Genomic DNA, 17762 nt, shown 5'->3' with positions numbered 1-17762 from the left:
ATAGGGAGTCTGCTTTCCTTCATCTCAAAATCTGCAACACGCCTTTGGCCTAAATAAACTCCTCTGACAATTCTCACTCCATTCAGTTCATACAATTAATCTTTTGGGGGCTTAACTCCTATTTTATCTCTTGTTCTTGGAGCAGTGCCCATCATATACTAGGTAGTTAATAATATTTGCAGGATGAATGAAAGAAACTACTGGCCATACCTCTTATATACTGGATCATCATTCTCATGATTATGCTTTTTCTTCTGATGATACTAACTATGGAGTCCTGGCCGCCGGGTAATGTAAAAACTCTCCTCCTTAACATCTGATTATGAGATGTGAACAGACTCTGGAATGTATTCAGAAGCTGCCTCTTTAGCTACACAACAGAAAGGTCCAGCCATTTCAGCCTCAGAAAAGAGTGCTTTCCCATATATATGGGGCAGGCACCATTGAGTTCTACAACATGAGACATGAAGGCTATAGAAAGCATTCATTTTCTTCCCTTCCCACCAATTTTACAAGCGAGGAAACTGAAGTTAAGAGGGGAAAGTCTTTAGCCCTGGTCAGCCAGGCAATCAGTGGAAAAGTTAGGATTCCAACTGGCATTTCCAGTTGGAATGGCTTTGAATGGCCAGCTGTCTGAACAATAGCTTAACTGGCATTTCCAGATCCCAGGACAGTGCTCTTTCCTGCTCCAACCAGCCTCAATCTCAAGCTGAAAAATATCAAGATCCCAGAAAGTGAGGGGTAAGTGACTCATGATACATGTCAGTATCACAGAAATAAGAGAAAAATAAAATGATGCTTTAAGATATAACACTAGTGTGGACATACCTTTAAAAATAATAATTTTAATGGATATCTCAAAGGTTTTTCAAGACATGGGCCACAGGTGTTACCCCGGGTCAGAGCAGTTGTCCGACAGCTCTAACATGCAGTCATGCAAAATCCTAAATAACATTGCCAATCTCTATGTGGTGCTTCACAGAGGACTACCTTGCACCTTCAGTAATGTTCTTGTTCTATATCTTTGGAAGTTCTGGTCCTGAGAAGTTTGTCTCAGTAAGTATAATCTGATTACAATCAAAATAAAAGGACCAGGGATATTTTCCGGAGAGTAAGAGAACCCATGATCTGATATTGAAATTCAGAAGGGAAATCACAGTGAAAGTACTCTTGGCTTCTGACTCCTTTTTGTGTATGAGGGCTTTTTCAAAGGTGGTTACCAGCTGCATTCCCTGCCCAGTTCTGACATTGTGACCAGTGGCATGCATTGCCGAGGCTGTAGCTGGGTGTGATCTGTAGCGGGAAAGAGTTAACACAGAGCAGAAGAACACATCATAACTGAACATATTCAGGCTGGAGTGTCCTCACTAGGGCCCAGGGGCAGTCACCTCTGTACTGGTGGCTTCATCTTCATTTTGTATTGAGCTAGATGTCCTCATGTTGACTCTATCACTAAGGCCTCTAGTGACACTCTCATAGGATGGTGGGAAAGATGTGGCAGATGCAGTTTCAGATTTGTCTGGGAGTACACAGTTTTCATTTGCTGTGAATGCAACAAAGCCTTCATCTGGGAGTGATGCAGCCTCCTCCTCAGCTCTGGGCACATGTGGGGTGTTGGAGAGTGCCATGGAGCGGTGCAGCACATAGCTCCGATAGGCCTTTTGAATGACAGTGGCTGAAATGTCTTCTTGCTTCCATCGGAGAGTGGTTGCTATTGGTTCATATGATGATTTTGAAAGATTAGTTGCCATAAACTTCTCCTCCATATTTGCCTTCAGAGAATCCAAGTCCCCGGACTCTCCTAGGACATTCTTGGTGAAAGCAAAAAGGATGTCCAAGCAGTGGATCTTATCTCCAGGGACCAAAGGCAGGTCCATCTGGATCAGTATATTTCGATTGGGTTTTGGGATTCTCAGGGGACCAGAGAGAGTGTCTGCGAAGTCTGAGAGAGCAGAAAAGGTAATAAACTGAGTGGCCTCTGGGTCAAACTTCTCCCAGGTCTCATAGAACATGTCAAAGTCGTCCTCACTCAGGGGCTCGGTGCTCTCCTCTGTGGCCACGTTGAAGTTCTCCAGAATCACTGCAATGTACATGTTGACCACGATGAGGAAGGAGATAATGATGTAAGTGGTGAAGAAGATGATGCCCACGGCTGGGCTCCCACAGTCCCCTCTGGTGCCATTGCTGTTGGGCAGATTGGGGTCACAGTAGGGGGGCCCCGTGTTGAGGATGGGGCTGAGGAGGCCATCCCAGCCGGCTGACGTGGTGATCTGGAAGAGGCACAGCATGCTGTTGGCGAAGGTCTGGAAGTTGAACATGTCGTCGATGCCAGCCTCCCACCTCACATGGGGAAAGCTGGACATGCCGAAGATGGAGTAGATGAACATGACAAGGAAGAGCAGTAGCCCGATGTTGAAGAGGGCGGGCAGGGACATCATGAGGGCAAAGAGTAGTGTGCGGATCCCCTTGGCCGCTCGGATCAGTCTGAGGATGCGGCCTATTCGGGCCAGGCGGATGACTCGGAAGAGTGTCGGGGAGAAGTAATTTTGAAGCGACTTAAGAATTGCAGAAAAAACCAGGCCTTTAAAAGAAGGGGGAAATTATCTAATTAGTATCTCCAGCTGTGAGACCTGACAAAGTTGGCTGTGATGGCACTCTGCTTTGCTTGGCATGGACCGCCACTTGGGCATCCATATTTGAGGACTCTGGGCCCTCGGAGCCTGGCACGGTAGGTAGCACAAAGTAGGGGCTCAGTAAACGCCCATTGCATAAGTCCTGTCTTCCTCATCAGTCTTACCCTTCCTACCATGTTATCTTGCCTCCACCCAGAACATCTTCTTGGTCAACCTCCACAGTCAAAAACTTATCTTCTGCAGCCAAGTTCAGCCGAAAGTGATTGCAGTTTATTCCACAGGCCCACAGTCTTTGGCCTGTTTTTGCCTATGACACAGACTCTGCTCCTTCCTGATACTGCAGCCTTTGGGTCATGCCCTTTCCTTCTCTCTGGTCCTGTGCTCTGTGAAGGCCAGGACCCCCTGTGATTCCTCTCCCTACCTCCTACTGTGAAGATTGATTCTGTTTCTGGCACCCAGTCCCATGGCTAATTGTATGGAGTCTGGTGTTAATTACAAGGGGGCCTGAGGAGTTGGGCAACTGGCTGACAGCTAAAGTAGAATGGCTTTGAATGGCCAGCTGTCTGCACAATGGCTTAATTTGTTTTTGTTTCTGTTTTTTTTTGTTTTTTTTTTTTTTTTTTGGTTCCAGCTGCGTTTGAACTTTATGTTAGGGCCTGGAGATAGGTTTTCTTTGGGGATCAGTTACTGCCCCCAACTCCAACTATGAACAAAGTTGGAAATATAAAGAATGTATATGTGCCTCTATGTGCTGTCTAATTTGAAGATGTTTGAGGCTTGGTCTTGGGGACCTGGGGACCCCTATTTGTACCAAAGGCCTCCACCAAAGTTGAGGCAAGGCCTTTAGGTAAGAGAGGTTCAACATCTCACAGGAAAAATGGTGAGGGATGTAGCAGCAAGCTCTCGCTCCTTGCCGGGTTCCTTGGGCCCTCTCCCCTAACCTACCCTTTGTCGTTGTGCACATGGGTCACAATATTGTGTTGGAAAGAGGAAGAAAGTATAATGGGACTTGGGAAATAATTATAATTTTGGATTATAAAATCTTTGTGGAAGACCTTTTGTGAAATTCCATTTTAATTAGAACATGTTCCCATTGTGTAGGGTACATTATTTGTCTATATACTCTGGTAAAATTTTCTGCCAGACAACTGGTCTACAGCATATTTTAATTTGCTCCAGGATCTTATTTTAAGGGAGAATGATGTTACTTGTATTTTAAGGGAGAATGAGTGTACTTGTAACAGTTAGATACCCAATTGCCTCTTGCTGGTGAGAAGGAAGAAAGGGAGGTAAGGAGAGAAGGCAGAAAGATTGATATGTGGGTTTTTCTACTTATTTTCCAGCTCTATAAGGGATTCCTACCCCAGCGGATGGTGCTACCCTGTAAGTTACAGGAACTGGTAGTTCAGATATCCCCACCACAGAACTAAGTACTTGGCTATGTTTTATTTCTATATTACTGATACATAAACAAGCTCCCTTCTTTAATATAAAATCAAAATAGCCTTTGGAATCTTTCACTTTGGAAGACAAACAAAACAAAACAAAAAGAAAACAACTAACCAACCAACCAACAAAAACTCCTATTATGCTAAGTGAGATAAGCCAGGCACAGAAGGACAAAAACGACATGATTGCATTTATATAAGGAATCTAAAATAGTCAGACTCATGGGAGCAGAGAATAGAATGGTGGTTTCCAGGAGCTGGGAGGAGGGGAAATTGGGGAGGTACTTGTCAAAGTGTACAAACTTTCAGTTATGTGACATGAATAAATCCTAGAGCTCTACTTATAGCATAGTGCCTGTAGTTAGCAATACCGTGTTGTCTACTTAAAAATTTGCTGACAGAATAAATCTTAAGTGTTCCTAGCACCCAATAAATAAATAAATAGGCAGGAGGAAATATTTGGAGGTTATGGACATGTTTCTGGCATTGATGGTGGTGATGGTTTCATGGGTGTATACTTATCTCCAAACTCATAAAGTTGTGTACATTAAACATGTACAGTTTTTTCCATGTCAATCATACCTCAATAAAGTATTAGAAAACAGAGCAGCAATATCAAAATAAAACAGGAACAAAAACAAACTGAAATCCCCAGAAATACATGCAACCAAAGGCTGTGTTTCAACACGAAGGTGGGGAGGTTGACGAATGCTGCCAAGTTGTATTTAGATACTCTCAGTTCTTGGTAGTAAATCAGTGGGAAATTAAATCTACAGCTATGCCCCGACATGAAAAGTAAGCAGGTCAGGATATAACCAATCAATATACATTGATAATGCCAGGTGAAGCTGGTGAGCCGTGATTTGGCCTTTATAGGGTCAAACTTCACCTAAACCATAAGTCCAGGGACAGTCTCTTGGCTGTTGGTGACAGGCAGCAAGTTCATTAGGAGATCAGAGCCTGGTCTAAATTCAGCTTCACCCCTTGGAAACTCTGTGACCCTGCATAATATTCTTGATCTCTGAATCTCAATTTTAAATGTATAAAATGAGGATAATAACACCTGCTTAACAGGGCAGCTGTGAACATTCATGGAGCCCAGCTCAGCGCTCAGAACTTAGTAAGTATTCAATCATGGCAGTTCCATTCCCCATGTTAGCCTCTAACTCTAGTAATTTTTTCTGAACACCATTGGGCCCAAAATACTGGACCTGTCATTCAACAACACCCAGACTGGGCCTTAAGGGTTTTAATTTCTTGCCATTGATATCTTGACTTTTCTGTCACTGATGTTCCCTAATAGAACAGTTGTGTAGAGATTTAATTCCAGACTCTAGACTTGAGAATCTCCTTTGAACAATCTCCTCCCAGTCTTTCCTCACTTTGATGGCAACCCACCTCCTTTTCCAGAACGTATTTTAAAACTCACCTCACATTACACCACCCGCCCCCTGCTTTCAAGACCATAAAAGCAAGGTCTGCTGGAGGCTCCATCATCTTACAGTCTGAGATTCTCAGGAGGAATGATTATTCCCTGTCAGCCCCTGAGGTTCTGGCCATGGGCTGTGCACACAGTAGGCACCTGAAAACACTTCATGTGAGCATAGAGAAGATCAATAGAACCTCTTCATTTCACTGAGACAGTAGCCCAAGGCATTTAAAACTTTCTGCTCTTGGAAAGCCACAAATACAGGGTTCTTCTAACATAAACATGTATTTCAAAAAGTTCGTTGGTTATTTCCTTGGTTTTAGAAGAGTATCCCAAAGACCCCCAAGCAGAGGTGGGGCTTCCCCACCACCTGACTGCCCACTTACTCGCAATGGAGAGAACCACGACAATGAAGTCAAACACATTCCAGCCATTGGTGAAGTAGTACTGCCTCAAAGCGAACATCTTCATGACACATTCGCCCGTGAAGACAGCCACAAAGAACTGGTTGATTTTACCCAGAATTTTCGTCTTTTCTTCACTCTGGTCATCAGTCTCCACCATCATGGTGATCATGTTGAGGCAGATGAGGACCATGATGGTGATGTCAAAAGCTTGTCTGGTCACAATGTCAAAGACAAAACCCTGGAACTTGTTCTGAGAAAACAGGAGATAGTGGCATCAGGGCCTTTGGGCCAACACAAACCAGGCATCTGTATTATCCATAGGTGAGTTTTGTCTCCATCACACTCCACATCTGAACAGAAGCCAAATACTATCCTTACCTCTTCCAAAATTTCACTTTTAGTTGACTCTACCTCATTGCCCCAGTTCAAGTCCTTAATACCTCTCCTGGCCCCTTGATGTCACCAGGCCCTTCCTTTGTCCTGGTCTGTGCCCTTGCCTCTATTTGCAATGCCCTCCTGGTCCCCTCTCTTGGCTGCCTAAATTCCAACAGTCTTGAGTAATTCATCTGTTTTAAGTCTACTTACTGCATGGAGCTTCCCTTAGTCACGTGACACCACACTGCCCTGTCCCTTTGGGGCTCCCACTTTTCAGTCAGCCTTGAGTTCTAGTATTTCATATCTGCGTCACTTCTTCTCTACTAGACAATGAGCTCTTTGAGGACAAGGGCTATACCTTCCTTAACTTTGTTTCCCTGTAGTGCCCTGCACATTGCAAGAGTTCAAGAGCTGCTTGAAATATTAATTTGAGCTACTTTGCTGAGAGCAAAGTCAAGTGCAAAGGGGAAACTTATTCTTGGAAATGTTCCCTCTACTCCCGGTGCTATGCAAATGCCTAAGCAAATACAGGTATAGGGCATGGGGTCAAGTGTTAGTTGTTTGCATCTTGGAAGGAATATCCAAAGTGGCCTGGATAACCAAGAGATCATTTACATCTGGTTATTTTTATGGTGTCTTTAAAAAGCTCTTAGTGTGATCCTCTCTTTTTTTAGTGCTGTGAACATCTTACTGCTCTGTGAGTCCTTGATCTCAACCCCATTCCCTACTCTTTGACCTCCCAAACCTTCCCCTGACCTCTATGGAGCTCACCTGCCTTGATCTGCACATATCTCCCCCTATTCAAAGGCTGCCATTCTCCCCTACCCCATGTACCTCAGGGGTCGGGTCTGGGGTTCTCCTTGTTCACCACTGACCCTTCCATACCATTGTTCTTCCTGTGTCTTGTAAAACCCCTTCTTGCTTTGTAGCTTTGCCACCTAGCTTTCTCACTTCCTCATTACTGTCACTTGCCAACCTCTTGGTCCCTCTGCCTCATTACTGATGGGTGAGGAGGCTCTTGGCCATATTTGCCCACTTTTGGCCACATTTGCCCACTCTTGGCTATTATCCTAGGCAACATTAATGTCCATATGCATTACTGTTTGTCTCTTGGTTTATTGCACAAATCTCTAATTACCTAGTTTCTCCTAACTTAAAGCAGAATCTTCCAGAAACTTACATCTCCCTCCAGCTACCATCTTAGATCTCTGCCCACCTTCAAAGCAAAATTTCTTGAAAGAGTTGTGACAATCACTGTCCCTCATTTACTCCTCAGCCCACGTCAACAGAGTTTTTGCCTCTATCCTGACACTGAGATGGTTCCCACTAAGATCATGAATGACTTCCCATAATATTAGAACTAAGGACACTTGTCTGACATTGCCTAGTACCCCCTCTACCTTGAAATGTTGCTCTCTTGGTTTCCACCATGGCTTACATTTCTGCTTCTTTTCTTGCCATTTGTGATGCTCTTTTATAGTCTACTTGACCCAACTTTTAGACATCAGAGCTCTTCAAGGCTCAGTCTTGAGCATGCTTCGCTCTTCACCCCATTTTTTCTCCCTTGACAATTTCTCCAGCCAGGAGTTAATATATATGTGCAAATTTGGCCAATTGTTTGCCTCTGTCACTGGACTGTAATCTCCATAAGAGTAGGAAATTTGTCTGTCTTGCTCACTGCTCTAACCCTGGTGTCTGCATAGTGCCTGGTTGCAATAGATGCTCTACAAATTGGTAAATGAGTGGAAGACAGAATGGGCAGCTCTGAGTTAACCATAGCTCAAATAAAAATTTAAAGTCACCCTTTATTTGACTAAATTCAATTCTGTACCAAGGGTACATACTGAATGTATGGGATGTGTGGCCTCTGCATGAGTGGCTGTGAGAGAGGAAAAGAAGAACCTGCCTGATCCCTGCCAGGGAGCCCACGGGAGCTGCACAGCAGGCAGAGGGGGAAGTACTGTGATGAGGCTGATCCTTGCCTTCTGCTTCATGGTGGAGATGGGTTCCTTTCCTGTTGGGTTAGAGCAAAGAACCAGATCCAAGTGGCCTTGGCTCAGGGCAGAACTGCTGGCTCACATCTTTCCTGGAGTGGGAGGGGGATTGCTGAGCCACTAATCCCTTCCATTTCATCACTGAAAATGGTGAAAGAATACAGGCCCATTCATGGTCACATGATTTCTAATTAAACACAGCAGGCAACAGCATCGCTAAGTGGCTGGGTGTGAAGTTTGCCCTGGATATTGTGACTTGCTAGCTGCTCTTGGCTTAGCCCATAGTCAGGGATCATACCTTTGCAACCCTTGGTGCTCTCAGAGATGATGAAGTGGGTGATTGATGATGTGATAATCTCTAGAACCTATTATATTTCTATAAAGCGGAGTATGTGAGACCTGCTTTTATTGATTTCTGTAGCAGGGAATGTTAAAGAATAAAATTTTCCAGTCTTGTTGAATCCTTAGCTTTTGCTATGGAAGAAACAAGATTTAGAGCCTGAGCATCATCAGAGGTGAGAGGAGGTGTGGGGGGCTCCTGTGTGGTAAGCTCTGTCATGAAATGGCACCCATGCACTGATGGGGCAGAAGTCCTGTGTCAGTGCTTTGCTGGTATGACCAGCTTGAGCTTTGGGGCTCCTAAGGGGAGAAGGTGGACATTCCAGGGCCAATAATATGGCCAAAAGCAAGCTGGGCCTGGGAAGAAGGGTCTTAGTTGGGAGTGGGAATTTCCTTTTTCCTTGGATTTCTTTCTTGATTCTAGACTTTGAAGAGGTAAGATGATCAGGCTTGTGCCACTGGGCATGTGGGTGTCAAAGATGTTGCCTGTCATATGGATGCTGATCAGGAGCTAGGATTGTCCAAGACATATGGGTCCTGGAGAGCAGCCATCTGCAGTTGGTGCTTGGACTCTGCTTCATGCTGGTTTCTCTGTTGGCATCCCTGTGACTTCAAAGTTTTGTTTAAATGTTCTAGCCTTGCCTCAGCGATGCTAAATTAGGGAACAAAGGAAAGAGTGTTTACTTTGCTTGGGCCAGAATGTTAAGGGGAGAGCCATGTTCCTCCACTAAGGCCAGCATAAGGTTGAGAGTGAATTAGTAATCCACTTCCCTTCCATTCAAAGGATAGAGAATCTCAGGAACAGGGTTGGTTGTGAGGTTTCACTTTCCCTCCACATGTGGAGAACTCCCCCATTGCCATCCTGGGAGGATCCTGGTTGCAGCTTAATTAGGAGAAATGGTGATTTCGTTGCAGGTCTTTCTGGCTGACCATCAACTCTGTCTCCCACTCTTATTTACTGCCTGGAATTTCAACATTAGGGTCCTGCCTTTGTAGGTAGATGCCTCTCCAGGGTCCCTTTTTAAAATATGATTTATCTTGTTGTAAGAATGTTGTCTTCCTTGAGGGGAGGAAGCTTTCTTTGGCAGCCTGTGGGGCTGGGTGATGAGAGGGAAGAAGCTGGGATGTCAAAGAGAGATTGAGTAGTATGTGGGGGAAGGTGCCAAAAACCTTCTTGATTTTGCCAAGGGTTGCCCCTAGCATACACTTCTTTGGTATCTGGTTCAAATGTGGATTCAACCTTACTCCAGCCACCAGTAAAGGCCAGTGTGGACTCGGCTGCTTGCTTCTCAGTAAGTCTTAGGGTCTTCCTCTCATTACCCATGACTTGAATGTAGTTGGGACTCAGCCTTTCACCTAATTTTAATTTTGAGCCTGCTCCTCCCCATTGAACTTGTTGATGGAGGGATACTCAATGAGCCTAAGGACTTTTGCTCAGGCTCACTCAGATCCAGTTATCCTGATCATATGGGGGGTTTAGGAAGAAAGATCTGTCCCTGCAGAGGTCTGAACCTCCTATCACTCCCCACTCCCCACTGTAACACTTCTTATCAGAATCTAGACTAGTAATAAATTCATGACCACTATTTCAAAATAAAGTGTCAAAAGTCATCACTTTTTTTCTCTTGTAAATGTTTTTGGCTTTGTTCTGACAAAATTTGAAGTAAATTATGCAAATCCTATACCTTGATTTAAAAAATCCAATACCTTGGCTAACAGAATGCAAGTCTCTATAATTCATTTAGGGAAAGGCTTGTTCCTTTGTTAAAGGTCCTTTGGACTTTGCCCTTGTGTGGGGAAGGGCTAATGAAATTGTGCCACGAGCAATACCTGTGATTTTCTTCACAAATGCTGCATCTTAGCTACAGAAAGTTTATGTAAAGGGACGCGGGGCCAATTCCATTCACTGGAGTGGATGACTTGGAAATTCTTTGAAGAGGATCAGCAAAAATATCTGACACATCAACATCTTCACCCACAAACCTGTTCATCCATTCCCAAAAAAGTGCTATCTTGGGGCCCCTCAGAGGCTTGATGTTTTCTATCTTCTGGTAGAGGGCTGAGAAGAACTTAGGTGATATCATGTGTGGTGTGGGTAGTGTATTTAATGGAGATCTTGAGATCTTTATGAAAAAAGGAGTGAAACTAGAGTCTGGCCCTAATTTTTGACCAATCTTTAAACCCAAGTGGGATAACTTTTGGTTCCTATTGGGCCACTCGACCATGACCATGTCTGCATCTTGGATCCTGGTGGGGGAGTTGAGTTGTGGTCATTTCCTCTCTATACCTGTAGGCATGGGGTAGAATATAGGGTGATACTGGAGATCCACTGTGAACCTAGACCATGATACGTAACCACACAAGTTTAATCCCTGGGTTCTAACTACCCTTACTGTCACTTAGCTTAATCTGCCTCCAATCCTATGCTTGAACTCTAAAACTGTTGGAGAAACTCAGTGCTCCCCCAAACAGATTCATTTCAAATAGCTGTAAAAGGTACGTTTACTTCAGAAGACCAGAGTTGCTTCTTTTGGACTTCTCATTCCTTGGGCCTAGGAACTCTCATCACCCTCATCCCAGTGTCAACCCAGATCTTCTCCTCCCTAAACAGCACTCCCTCAAGCCCCTGCCTGACACAGGCATAGACTGTCATGTTGGATTCACAGACAGGCTGTGCTAGAGGAAAACTCTGGGGCTTACTAGGGGCCGTGGGATGGGCTTCTGGGGCTTCTTGGAGCCCAGCTTCTTCATGGCATTGTAGTACTTCTTCTGCTCCTCTGTCATGAAGATGTCCTGGCCCCCTAAGTACAGAGAGGGCCACACTGTTACTAAAGCAAGAGGAACCCCCGACAGATACCAAAATCAGAACAGGCAGGTGAGAAAGGATCATATCAACCTTCTCCCCTCCTCTGCAGATAGACACACCAAGCCCAGCATCAAGGAGTGTCTTGCCACAACCAGTGTCAGAACGGTGGGACTCAGTTCCATTGCCGACTCCTGCCTGGGTCTCTAAAGCAAAGCCAGTTTCTGTTTTCCAGGGATCCAGAGATACTGCCTGGATAGAGGGTGGGGAGGGTTGGGAAACAGGACTCAATGAGACGGTACAGGTTGGTTCAAATCTGAGTCTTGGATCTAGCCTGTTCATTCCAGTAAAATTCTTTGGGCTTCTAGAGTCACAGTCTCTCCCAGGGGGCAAGAGATTTCCTGAGGACCTTGAAGCAAAGACTCTGGGACAGAAGCCCTCAAATCTTTTCTGAAGAGGAGGAGATGAGGACAATTACTGCCTTATCCTTGGGTCCTTGGTCTCAGAGGGACCTCTGGTTCTCTTGAGGCCCTGCCAGTCACACTGCCCTCTGCTCTTATAGTGCCAGAAACTGCACCACCAAAGATGTCTTCCACACTTAGAATTGGGTATTAGTTTTTCTTTAGGGGCCCTTTGGATTTCCTTCATTCAAGTTCTCACCTTTAACTTCCTGACATAATTTGAAAGCCACCCATTTTAATAACATGTTTATGGAAGTCAGTCCCTGCAAATGCTGGGAAAGTGGGCTGAGATCTGTGGAATTTGAGAGGAGATCTGAGAAGATCTGTGGACACAAAGGGCTTCCCGGGAGGACCATCTTTATGGGAAGAGAGAAGGAAAGGGCAAGAGCAGTAGGTAGGTGAGCTCCGGGTGAGGTCATGCTGAAAACTCTGACCAAGGATTCAGTAGATGCAGTTTCTCAGTGACCCCAGCCTGATCACTGGCTCATCTCCCTCCATTACCTAATATCTCCCTCTGTAATCTGTCTCTTGGTCTCAGTTTTCTCATCTGTAAAATGGGAGAAATGACTGCTGAATAACCTCAAACCTCCCCAGGGTAGTGATCACACTGATCAACACTGTCTTGTCCCAGACCTATCCTGCCCTCTTCTTATGCCCAGAACCCTGAGCAAGGATTTCCTGTAAGTGGGGTGCCTGCCCCACTATGTATATATTTTAAATTGTTAATAGTAAGAGCATCTGGTGCGCTTGAGGCCCTTCCAGTCACACTGCCCTCTGCTGTTACAGTGCTGGAAACTGCACCACTAAAGATGTCTTATGCTCAGTCCTAACCTCAGTGCTCTTTGTTCAGGGTTTTGTTTACCCCTCACCACAATCCAGAGAGTAGGTATTATTAGCCCCATTGAATGAATGAAAAAAACTGAGACTCAGAGAGGTTTAAAATATTGCCAGCATGAGCCATCCACAAGTAGTTGAGTCAGGAATGCAAACACAGGTTTGTATGTGCTCTGTGACTTATCTATGTAGCCCCTTTTCTCTCTGGATCTCAGTTACGCAAATCTAGAACAGCGCCTATCTACCTCAGGGTTATGGAGGGCATTAAATGAAAGGATAATAGGAAAGTACTTTATACCTTTATTGCCCTGATATTTTCTTATAAACATCAGAGGTTATCTGAGATTTGATTCCTATTAATCAGAGTCAGTACCCTTGGAGGCACAAGCCTTCCTCCCCATCCCAAGGAGGGTTGGGATTCTGCCAGTGCTGGGCCATGGCCTTTCCTGAGGTGCCCTGACTCAGTCCTTTGTGGGAATCAGATCCCCCAACAGGTCAGCAAGTTCTGAATCCCTTTCTTTCCCTGCTTGTATTCTCCCAGGGCTCACCTGGAAGACATCTAATACACCCAGTTCCAGTTGGGAAGACCGAGGTCCCTTTGGGATGTGAACCCTGAGTGAGGATGTCAGGGGGGCATTGCTGACAGAGAGAAATGCAGCTCTTCCAGCAACAGCAATCACAGGGCAAGGGTTAGCACTGATATTAAAGTGATGGGCTGTGAGTAGTGTGGCTTTTGTCAGGAGGCCAGAGCTGACCAGGGAATAGGAAATATAAAGCTTACCACTACAGCAGAAACCAGAAACCCCTGAGCCCCACTTATCTTTTTTTTCTGTTGATTGAAGTTGTCAATTATGACCCCAACAAAGAGATTCAGTGTGAAGAAGCCTCCGAAAATGATGAAGATGACGAAGTACAAATACATGTACACGTTGTCCTCCCACTTGGGTTGCATGTTGACCTGTGACCAGACAAGGGAGAGTGGGAAGGAGGGCGGATGTCTTAGTTCAGGTTCAGTCTGAAAGCCAAGCCTGAGACAGGGACCTGGGTGCAGGTGATTTATCTGGGAGGTGATCCAAGGAAGCAGGAATGAGGGAGTGGGGGAGAATAAGTGGGAACAGGAGAAGAGCCTGTGAAGAGGATGTTGTTAAGCAGGGCATCATTGTGGGCAACTGGAGCGCAATCCTACTGGGGTCCTCTGAGTAACTGTGTAGAGCACATGCAGGATTGTATCACCAAGGGACAGGGAAGCTGGAGTATTTATCCTAAGACTCCCAAAACTTATTGGTAAGTGTTGCCCCTGGGGACATTAAATCCTTGGTCCTTGGGGGAGGAGTTGCTGAACAAGCTCCTAAGCCCTGAAGTCTTCAAACAGAGAATCAGAAGTGCAGCCTGCAGGTGAAATCAGAAGTGGGCTAAGGGAAAAGGTGGCAGGGAATTGACAGTGCCTGCCATAGCAGGACGGGGTCATTCCCCAGCAATGTCTCCCCAGCCTGGCTTCTTTTTTTTTTTTTTTTGAGACGGAATCTCGCTCTCTTACCCAGGCTGGAGTGCAGTGAAGTGATCTAGGTTCACTGCAACCTCTGCCTCCTGGGTTCAAGAGATTCTCCTGCCTCAGCCTCCCAAGCAGCTGGGATGCCCGGTTATTTTCTTTCATATTTTAGTAGAGATGGGGTTTCACCGTGTTGCCCAGGCTGGTCCCCTGAGCTCAGCCAATCTGCCCACCTCTGCCTCCCAAAGTGTTAGGATTACAGGCATGAGCCACTGCGCCCAACCCAGCCTGGATTTTATGATAGTTCCTGAGATTCTACCTCATTCCTCCCAATGTCCCTTGATTATTGCCACTACCCTGGCTTTGCTCCCACCCCTGTCCAGGGAGTGGCTCACATGAACTGTCTCTTAGAGGTTATCTGATGCTTTCCTCAAAGGTGAGCAGAGGAAGACCTCGAAAAACCTCAGGAGTGTAGATGAAAAGGGGATAGGCTCATGGCTGAAACACCCAACAGAGAGCCAGCTGAACACTGCTTCAAGGAGGGACAGTGTGAGGTTGCTTTGTGATCACCTCTTCCAGTACCAGGGTCATCTTCATTTCATTTCAAAAGCAGACTGAACTGATATGGGTAGGACTCACAGAAGGGAAGGCTGTAGGGACAGTGGGCTGAGACTCACCTCCCGGGAATCGACAGCTGCATACATAATGTCCATCCAGCCTTTAAAGGTTGCCTGGAGACAAGGAGCAGAGGCCACTCAGTGTCTGCCCATCCATTTACACTGGACCTTTCCCAAGCCATGGTGGCCCAGTGAGAGAGGGCAGAGTCCTGAGTTGGAAAGGGCTTGGGCAGAAAGAATGAAAGCAAAGGTTCCTTTGGGTTACTTGACTAATCTCATACGATGATTTAAAGTAATTCCACATGTGGCTGTTAAGAATAGAGTAGCATTAAAGACACAGAGCCTTTCAGAATGTAGTATGGACTGAGGACTGAGTGTCTAGGTGTCTGGTTCTAGTGCCAACTGCTACAATGCTGCTCTGTGCACTTGCCTAAGGTTTCCCCTCTCAGGGCTGCCATTTTCTCAACCACTTTCCCACCATATGCACATGAGGTAAGAATGGTGTATCTTTCAGATGGAGAAGTTGAGAATGGAAGACTTCCACATTCCTGCCTTCAGCTTTAGCATTCTTGAGGTCTAGAAATTGGGTGTGCCTTCCAGCATGTTCAGAGCGTGCAAGACATCTTAGGTCTTACACTCCTAGGCCTGTTACAGCACTTGATGAGTCTGTTTTGATTCACTTATTAGTCTGTTTCTCTCATACAGCATCAGTGTCCAAGGCCAGTTCTGACTGTATCTCCCAGGGCTGAGTAGTACCATGCCTGGCATACCAGAGATACTCAAAGATTATTTGTTGAATAAATGCAAGAACCAATGGTGGAATGTAGACACTCAAGAGTAACTGCATGACAAATGCATGAGTAACTGTATTAACACTTGAATGAACAGAGGACTGAACAGGTGGATGAAGGCAAGAAATGAACGATTGAATGGATGATGAAAGAAAGAAAGATACGGTGAATGTGTTTGACTGTCATCATCACTGACATTATCTATCATTACGATAGACCTAATTAGACATAATTTATTACCATTTAGGAAATGATGTGAAGATTGAACATATGGCTATGCCCTGTCTATTTTGTACAGGTACTGTGTTTTAAGTCACCACCTGATACAATCCCATGGCAGGCCCATCCCTTTAAACTATTCTACTAGCCCACACTTGTGTAATTGCACCACTGTGAGATCATATTCACTAGGAAGGCCCTCTAGCCTCATGGTGTAGTCTGTAGGAACAGAGAATGACCTCAGTTCACCCTGAGTTCTACTCCTTGCAAAGGCCCCACGTAGCATCCCCACTCAGACTCTCCATTTTATTGAGCAGCCAAAGCAAGAGATATGTTTGATCTCATGGTTGACTCACCACCTGCAGAAGTGCAAGGTAACCCATCGCAACGTTATCAAAGTTGACTTTCACATTGACCCAGAAGAAGCTGCCAGTGTAGTTTTGAATCTTGCAGTCAGACTTGTTATTCACAATCGACAAAGGTACAAGAGAAAATTCTCCATCGGTATAGTTGATGCACCTCCAAAACTTCCCTGCGAAGAGGTTCACACCCATGATGCTGAAGATGAGCCAGAAGATGAGGCAGACAAGGAGGACGTTCATGATGGATGGGATGGCGCCCACCAGGGCATCCACCACCACCTAGTGGGAGATAGAGAAGGATCTGGAACCCCCAATGCCCCACCCTCTCTGCTGGATTCTATCTCTTTCTATTCTCATTCAGTCTGCTTCATGAGCCAGTGGCCTGTGGAAGCAGCAAGAGAAGTGGGTTAATTAGTGCAATAATTCAGACTCAGAAGACTGAGAGACACTGGGCAGCTGAAGATGGATTTAGACCTTCTTCCTTTAACCTCATTCAGGGTGGGTTGCGGTGAGAAGATGGATGAGTTTACAAGCATATTCCACTCATTTAGAAGTGTGAGTATGTGTGTATTGTACTTGCACATACAGACTTCTAGAACCTTGACTTATTCTCTTTAAATACCACACATAAAACACATACACAATTTAAATACAATTTAAAGTATGCTTTGGTTAAGAACTAGTGAAAACCTAAATCCATATTCACAAAATAGCTCATTTGTAAATAAGCAAACGAGGATCTATTAGATACAAAATAAAATAAATTTCAAACTATTTCAATCTTCGGGTCTTATTGTTTGTAAAGGCACAAGTTATTTTCAAAAGCCCACTTTTGTTTTTGAAGCTATGATGACTACTTCCAGCCAATGATACTGGAGCAAAGCAAAACCTTACTTTCTACTGGGGAGCCTTTTGTAATTATGAGGAAGAGGTGGCTGTCAATCAGCAGTCTCTAAAGCAAGGCTCGGGCTGTGAGCATTCCGTCCTGATGGAGGCAATTAGGGCAAAGTGGAGGCTGACACAGGTGGATAAAGAAAGGGGATGGAAGGGGAAAATCCACAGGACCTGATGATTGCATTAAGTTGGAGAGAAGAAGCATTCCAGTGGGTGGCAGCTGAGGTACTGAGCTGATGATGTCACTACGTTTAAATGGAGTATTAGAGGAAAGACTCATTTGTCATGGAAAGACGGAGAACTTGGGATGTTCTGGAGATGTTGGCAATAAGAGGCAGAGTTGAGTGACTGAGAGAATAGATGCTTGTGGAGCAATGATTCAGGATCATTTCACTAAGAGGAAAGGGGGTGAGGTCTGGGTCCTGGTGGCTGTGATATTTATGGGTGACTAGGGAAGAGGGGCCCACAAAAGGACTTGAAAGAGAACTAAGAGAGTTAGGACATGCAGCACCACCAAAGTCAGAGCAGGAAGTGAAGACTCAGAGCCTACCTTTGGACGTGGGGCCCCGGAGCTCAGGGTTGGTGGGATGGAGGGCATAAAGGGGGAAGGGTTACCAAAAGCTGCAGATCAGAGAAGTTTTTTGTTTGTTTGTTTGTTTGTTTTTTG

General features: G+C 45.2%; 1 protein-coding gene across 3 annotated transcripts in view; it reads right to left on the bottom strand.

Moving 5' to 3' along the window:
• Nucleotides 1-1367: 1367 nt before the first annotated feature.
• SCN10A (sodium channel, voltage gated, type X alpha subunit) overlaps nucleotides 1368-17762 on the bottom strand; it is a 97973-nt gene continuing 81578 nt past the window's right edge. For all 3 annotated transcript variants that reach the window (XM_011953301.1, XM_011953302.1, XM_011953303.1), the window contains 6 exons: nucleotides 16196-16480; nucleotides 14890-14943; nucleotides 13544-13681; nucleotides 11326-11430; nucleotides 5897-6167; nucleotides 1368-2581 (listed from right to left, as the gene is read on the bottom strand). In XM_011953301.1, the coding sequence (XP_011808691.1) occupies nucleotides 1368-2581; nucleotides 5897-6167; nucleotides 11326-11430; nucleotides 13544-13681; nucleotides 14890-14943; nucleotides 16196-16480 (2067 nt within the window). The remainder of the gene's footprint in view (nucleotides 2582-5896; nucleotides 6168-11325; nucleotides 11431-13543; nucleotides 13682-14889; nucleotides 14944-16195; nucleotides 16481-17762) is intronic.

Source organism: Colobus angolensis, unplaced genomic scaffold (assembly GCF_000951035.1).
Source record: "Colobus angolensis palliatus isolate OR3802 unplaced genomic scaffold, Cang.pa_1.0 Scaffold36, whole genome shotgun sequence".
Classification (NCBI taxonomy): Eukaryota; Metazoa; Chordata; class Mammalia; order Primates; family Cercopithecidae; genus Colobus; species Colobus angolensis.
This window is presented reverse-complemented; position numbering and strand designations above follow the sequence as displayed.